The sequence below is a fragment of the Mizuhopecten yessoensis genome, unplaced genomic scaffold (genome assembly GCF_002113885.1).
Source record: "Mizuhopecten yessoensis strain PY_sf001 unplaced genomic scaffold, ASM211388v2 scaffold2249, whole genome shotgun sequence".
NCBI lineage: Eukaryota > Metazoa > Mollusca > Bivalvia > Pectinida > Pectinidae > Mizuhopecten > Mizuhopecten yessoensis.
In genome coordinates, this window is record NW_018404452.1 from 687624 (window position 1) to 695487 (window position 7864).

The following is a 7864-nucleotide window of genomic DNA, read 5'->3' on the forward strand; positions in this document are numbered from 1 at the left end:
GGTATTCACACTACCTTCAGTAGGGAGGGGAGAGGTGGTATTCACACTACCATCAGTAGGAAGGTGAGCAGTGATATTCATACAACCTTCAGTAGGAAGGTGAGCGGTGGTATTCCACACAACCTTCAGTAGGAAGGTTATTGGTTATATTCACACAACCTTCAGTAGGAAGGTAAGCGATGGTATTCACACAACCTTCAGTAGGAAGGTGAGAGGTGGTATTCACACAACTTTCAGTAGGAATGTGAGTGGTGGAATTCACACAACCTTCAGTAGGAAGGTAAGTGTTTATATATTCACACAAACTTCAGTAGGGGGGTGAGAGGTGGTATTCACACTACCATCAGTAGGAAGGTTAGCGGTGATATTCACGCTACTGGTATTCACACAACCTTCATTAGGAAGGTGAGAGGTGGTATTCACACAACTTTCAGTAGGAATGTGAGTGGTGGAATTCACACAACCTTCAGTAGGAAGGTAAGTGTTTATATATTCACACAAACTTCAGTAGGGGGGTGAGAGGTGGTATTCACACAACCATCAGTAGGAAGGTTATTGGTTATATTCACACAACCTTCAGTAGGAAGGTAAGCGATGGTATTCACACAACCTTCAGTAGGAAGGTTATTGGTTATATTCACACAACCTTCAGTAGGAAGGTAAGCGATGGTATTCACACAACCTTCAGTAGGAAGGTGAGCGGTGGTATTCCACACAACCTTCAGTAGGAAGGTTAATGGTGATATTCACACAACCTTCAGTAGGAAGCTAAGCGATGGTATTCATACAACCTTCAGTAGAAAGGTGGACGGTTGTATTTACACAACCTTCAGTAAGAAGGTGAGCGGTGGTATTCACACAGACATCAGTAGGATGGTGAGCGGTGATATTCACTCAACCTTCAGTAGGAAGGTAAGCGATGGTATTCACACAACCTTCAATAGGAAGATGAGCGGTGGTATTCACACAGACATCAGTAGGATGGTGAGCGGTGATATTCACCCAACTTTCAGTAGGAAGGTGAGAGGGGGTATTCACACAACCTTCAGTAGAAAAATGAGCGGTGGTATTCACACAGCCTTCAGTCGGAAGGCTAGCAATAGTATTAACACAGCCTCCAGTAGGACGGTGAGCGGTGGTATTCACGCTACCATCAGTAGGAAGGTTAGCGGTGATATTCACACAGCCTTCAGTAGGAAGGTGAGAGGTGATATTCACACTACCTTCAGTAGGAAGGTTAGCGGTGATATTCACGCTACCTTCAGTAGGAAGGTTAGCGGTGATATTCACGCTACCATCACTAGGAAGGTGAGCGGTGATATTCACACTACCTTCAGTAGAAAGGTGAGCGGTGATATTCACACTACCTTCAGTAGGAAGGTGGACGGTTGTATTCACACAGCCTTCAGTCGGAAGGTTAGCGATAGTATTCCGGTTGTATTTACACAACCTTCAGTAGGAAGGTGACTGGTGATACTCACACAATCTTCAGTCGGAAGGTTAGCGATAGTATTCACACAGCCTTCAGTAGGAAGGTGAGCGGTGGTATTCACACAACCTTCAGTAGGAAAATGAGCGGGGGTATTCACACTACCCTCAGTAGGGAGGTGAGAGGTGGTATTCACACTACCATCAGTAGGAAGGCTAGCGGTGATATTCACACAGCCCTCAGTCGGAAGGCTAGCGATAGTATTAACACAGCCTTCAGTAGGAAGGTGAGAGGTGATATTCACACTACCTTCAGTAGGAAGGTGGACGGTTGTATTCACACAGCCTTCAGTCGGAAGGTTAGCGATAGTATTCACACAGCCTTCAGTAGGAAGGTGAGCGGGGGTATTCACACAACCTTCAGTAGGAAGGGGAGCGGCGGTAGTCACACAACCTTCAGTAGGAAGGTTTGTGTTGATATTCACACAACCTTCAGTAGGAAGGTGAGCGGTGATATTCACACAAACATCAATGGGAGGTGAGAGGTGGTATTCACACAACCTTCAGTAGGAAGGTGAGCGGTGGCATTCACACTACCTTCAGTAGGGTGGTGAGCGGTGGTATTCACACTACCTTCAGTAGGAAGGTTAGTGGTGATATTCACACATCATTTTTAGAAAGTGAGCGGCGGTTTAGTAGACATATATACATGAATGTCCTTGCCCCGCGTTCTACAGTTGTTTACCTTGTAAGCAAAACACTGACAGCCACCAGACTGGAACAGCGGGTGTGTTTTTGTTCTGTAATGACTGTTACGGCGTTTAATGACAATTACACTTATCTATCGACAAGCAAGCCCCCAACTATTCTATTATAATCAGCTAGTTTCATTTTGTGTACTTAAATTTCGTTTATAATACAACATAGATAAATCCAATAGAAGTGCAATGTGATGATTCAGGTATTTTTTGCCTGTGTTCACTCATGCAGATATAGAAATGAAAATTTAAAAATCCGGAACCTAACAAGCCAGCGTTGTGCTGTATTAAGCCGACCTAATACACCGCCAGCCTGTCAGACGGGTTGTTCACATTCGCCGGAGCGTCCACAGGTTACAGTAGATATACGTTTTAGAGAGCGTTTTGCCATTCGAGAGAAATTCAACATGTTGACACAATATGTTCTGAACGCAGAAGCGAAATGGAAGGTGGTTTTTGAAGACATTATGCGCTGTCGAGAACCGCAGTCTCAATCAGGTGGTCCTGCTGGCTTCACACTCGAAGAGTTCCGAAAATATATTAGAGAATTCTTAAGAAAGAAAGACGTTTCAGATGTTGAAATCAAGGTGAGTAGACGTTTATTATCGATGTATAGTGGAGGATGTTTAACGCCTGCGCTTGTGACAGTGCTTCTATCACTTCACTGGGACGAGTTTGTCGATCAATTCACTTACCTATATGGGCGTGACTGTTAATCGCATCGCTTACCTAGGGACGAGATTGTACTTCGTGCAAGATTGTCAACCCCCCTCACTGCACTTTTGTGATATTGCAACGATTCACTATCGGTGCCAACCGCGTAATCTAACAGTGACGAAGTGACTATCATGATGCATGTCGATCGCTCCACAATTAATACGTTATGGTCTCTATGGCAACGATGCCATATAGTTTACTGAGACTTGTTTGTCGATCTTATTCATGGATAACGACGTGATACGTTGACACGAGTTTAACTAATGTGTCATTTTACTTTGACAAGTTTGTAGATAATATAATTTTACTGGAACGAGTTTGTGTTGTGTAAAAAATATGTTCTGGTTTCCCTCATTGCAAACTTCTCAGATGACGTCATTGTTTGCATTTGTTTTTTATGTGTGTTTATTTATAGAATGCTCATTTCATCTTTCCATCACACATTTTTTTATATTCCCTAGGTAATATTCTTACCTATTCCATCCTTTCTGACCTTTCAAAGAAATTAATGGATGAACGCTCGGGGCAAAGGGAGTCATTTTTTAATCATCTTACATACAAATATTCCGAAACGATGTATACTATAGACAGCAAAGAAGGAGGCCAGGCGTCCAGCTGGGGTCCCTGTAAGTTTGAACGTTAATCATTTAAATTTCGTGATACTGTAATACACCTAAGGTATTTTGGTTTGAGAAATAGACGCTTTCCACCCCATGCTCCAGTGATATGGATTACGTACTCCAGGCACGTATCGGTTTACTACTAACACGAAAGCTTCGTCATTGTAACTTTTACAGATGCGTGCATTTGTGTTTTTCACAACGATTTTTGATCAAATCTAATCGCTAAATCAAATCGAGCTCTTTTGGCCAAGCACAGTGTTTCGCGCACTGTAGAGAAACGTGCACACAGCGGAGTTTATATACGGTATATTTGTAACATTTTGGTTTAAGTTCAGCACTCCCCACACTTCCCTTATCGAACCGTGATATATTCGCTACCCTGCGTTGGATTAATTCGCAACTAGGCGTTAATATTCAGCTATAGAAACCTATTGAGAATATATGCTAATATCAACGAACTCCCGACAGATACGGTGATGTTATACTATGTAATCATACCTGTCCCACCACGGGACGAGATATACGAAGTTTATTACAGGTACGGTACCACTATATTATGTACCAGGCCTGAATTCCCTCAGGATTTACATTCTTACATATCAATGGGTTGTTTATATTACTACAGATCAACAGGGTTTCCCTCAGGTGTATTTTATTATACTCGGTTTATATGGAAAACCATATTTCTTCCCAAGTGTTGGGTAACGTTTGTTCTAGTGTAATTTATTGTTTTACGGTCAATCGACAATTTCATTAGGGAACCGTCGGCACTTTTCATAAACGAGAAAATTGAGTATTTTTCTCCACTTGTCAGGACTCGGCAGATTCCGTACTAAGGGTGTCGGAATCAGCCGAGGTTAGCCTATTGTGTGTTTTCTCGTTTACGGACAGTGCCGACGGTTCCCGATTAAAATTGTGGATGGACCGATTGCGGCAATTTCATTTTTGAAGTCGTGCAAATTTACACTTCAGTTTTGCAGTGAATAAACATTGATTATACATTAAAATTAACGTTGCAAACCGGAACAAAAAAAATGTAAGTTTTCTAATCATCCTTGTGTATAATGATTATACACAGGTACTTAAAGAAGTTAAGTTTCTGTACGTTTTCAAACCAATTAGCAATACCCAAACATTTAAATGCGGACCTGTCTTCCCTAAATTCCCCACTAATCAGATCTGCGGAATGGTACCTGTACAATTCGGAACAATTCGTCCTTCCCCGTCGCATGTACGGAAATAGCCGAGCGTGGTCCGGTTGGATATGTGTGGGAAAATATATGCTCTACGTTTTTAAGTCGATGTTCCTATATTTTATAGGGTTGCTCGATATCAACAACATAAACGTATTCTAATTCTTAACAACAATCAGCATCAAAGTCAAAATAACTTGGGGCAACCTCAACATCTGTATTGGTGTTTGTGTTATGGAAATCGCGAATGTTCCAAGTTTTACGATAAATTTATAATGCTACACTCGCCAGAGGCTGGTAGTCGGAAAACTTACACAATTCGATTGGTATCTCTACCAGTTGACCTCTCTGTCTGTCTAACCACGAATTATATTTAGTCTGTGGTCTAACCTATAGGATATACACGTCCGTGTGAGGTTTGTGTTAGATCCGGAGTCGTTAAATGTCCACCTTTAACCATCAACATTTAAAGCCTCGTACGTCCCCACACAAAACTGTCATCGTTATAGAGCGATACGGTAATAACACAGGGGCATGAGAACTCAATATAGCTATGTTTTGCTCTAAAGAGGTGTGTTCAGAGTGATATTAGATGTTTTTTGGGTTTAGATCATCTCCCAGTAAAAAGGCCACCCAATGTTATGTATATACCATCATTGAAAGTGTCCTTTTTGGTAAATAACCAAGAATTTATCCTAACGCGTAGTATAATTTTTACGTCCGATATTACTCTGAAAACATCAATTTAGGCCTGTTTACGCGGAACAACCGGTTTGTCTGTTTTTAAAGGTAACATTTTCGGGTATAAACCCTGGCGGACCTGCCAATTTCTATACAGGCATTGCAACGCTTTGGCAAAGCTCGCCAGAAAGCAGCATCAGATTACTATGTCCGACCTTATTTAATAAACGAACAACTGTGGTCCAACCGGTTTGACCGTTCATAGGGCCTGCTCGTTTATGCGGGTGTCTGTTTTTAAAGGTTACATTTTCGGGTATAAATCCTGGCGGACCTGTAAATGTTTATGCAGGCCTTGATAGCAGCATAAGGTGACCAGCTCCTACCTTGTTACTCTGGTCCAACAGTTTCGCCATAAACGAAAGTGGCCATAGCTATATGCTTTGGCAAATTCTCAGGTCCCTGTCTGTGACCACCCAAATGTTTTCATATGAAACGCAGACCACCGGATTAAAGGTACCTAAATATTTATGTTTGAGGCATAATAAATAAAATGTTTCCCTTGTCAGATGTAGTGCCTAACCGGACATAGGTAATTTATATAACAAAGAAAGTGTAAGATAACAATACTTTATGTTATCGAACCCATCTGCTACCGGTTTGCGCCTATTCATTCCTAGCTATGTTAGCTTAACGATACCTCGAACAAATTGCATCAGATTTCAGTTGTTTTAAATCAAATGCAAAACAGGGATTTGTTGTAATCGAAAATTATTCATAACCGAATTGCGCAGGTATGACTGCAATGGAAAACGAAAACTTGCATATTCTGACGATTTACCTGGTTGAGATATGCAAATATAAAGTTTATTCAGTTTCGTACAACAAATACAGGTATGGCGTGACGTAACGCTGAGTCAATAGGTAGACGAATCGGTGTGAGACTAGAACTAAATATTGTAGTGTACGCCTACTACAAAATGTAGCCTACCTGTACGAGTAATAAGGACCACGTATTCGACCTTGTCACACTTGCTATACTTTTGCCTTACCCATTAAAATGAATGTTATACTCTTGCCTTACCCATTAAAATGAATGTTATACTCTCGCCTTACCCATTAAAATGAATGTTATACTTTTGCCTTAACCATTAAAATGAATGTTATATTTTTGCCTTACCCATTAAAATGAATGTGCAATATGTTAGTTACTGACCATTAAGAACATTTCTAATTTTTCACAAACCGTATTGTATACTTGTGTTTTACGGCGATTCTTTTTTTTTCGTTTTGGAAATGTGCAGTTTTCGACGAACAATTTTTAAATGTTAAGGGAGAGAAAAATCATCGTTTGGGTAGGGGTGGGGGATCTTTACTTCACGTGGAACAAGATTTCTTTTCTCACGCTTACGTTATAGTTCACTAAGCCGACGAAGGTGGCCTACGGTATACATTTATATCAATCGTCAGATAATCTGATGCCTCTCCCGATAGTGTTAAATTAATGTTACTGATTTTCTGGTTCAGTTCCCCAACCTTTTTTTTATATATATATATGGTAATATAAGGCTGGTCGCCATGTTATGTCGAATGTGTATATTTACAAGTAAAATACCATTAACTGTCCGAGTGTTTATATCTAAGACGGTAAGAAGTTAAGGAATCAATTTTAACTGTTTTACGGAGGGGGGATTAAACCCTATCTAGTTGTATGGAATAGGAGATGGAAACTTTCTAATCGAACACAAATCCTAAAAGTGTGTGTGAAATTCCGGTCAGATTACATGGTGTTGTTGCCATACGGAAACATACACTATATTGACAGTCTCTATACAAGGGAGGGAACTCTGCAAATAGGTTATCTTAAAGAACATTTTGGATTTTTTTATCGAACCTTACCTTTCTGGTCCATAGGTTATAGACTCAGCTATCAAATATCCCTTCCCTCGAGCTCTCTACCACTCTGTGAGCCGACGCCCTATCGACTACAGCAAGCGGCACTATAGCAATCTGATTAAAATCATCTGTTACATGGCTCCGCCTGAACATCTGAATGTGCCGCGGTCAGGGTCACGTTCAGATGACCTTAAGATGAACCAATAAGAGGCGCGCTGGCAAAAGTTTGCCAGGGATTGAACAGATCAGTTTTCCAAAACAAATATGGTGGCGGGAACTGACGTTTCTACGACGCCAAGGAAAACGTACCCATTGGGTAATAATTGCGTAGGCAACACCGCCATACAGCCTTTCTTCTCTAATAAAGCTTCGAATATCTTTTTCTGTTCGGGTTTCAGACAATCAATCTCAAATAACTTCAGAACTTTCGCATCATTCTCATCAATGTCCTCCATATTTGTTAAAATTCCGAGCGCCCTTTTGAAAGAGGGTCTCTGATTGGTCAAAATTTAATGAGTATTTATTAATATAAAGGTCACCTGAACGTGACCCTGACCGCGGCACACTCAGA

At 40.9% G+C, this 7864-nt stretch overlaps 1 protein-coding gene across 1 annotated transcript in view; it reads left to right on the forward strand.

The window, feature by feature from the left end:
- Nucleotides 1-2467: 2467 nt before the first annotated feature.
- The window catches only part of LOC110445368 (calmodulin-like), a 10838-nt gene continuing 5441 nt past the window's right edge, over nt 2468-7864 (forward strand). Inside the window, exon 1 of the mRNA XM_021489942.1 lies at nt 2468-2773. Coding sequence (XP_021345617.1) covers nt 2594-2773 — 180 coding nt within the window. The 5' untranslated portion in view covers nt 2468-2593. The remainder of the gene's footprint in view (nt 2774-7864) is intronic.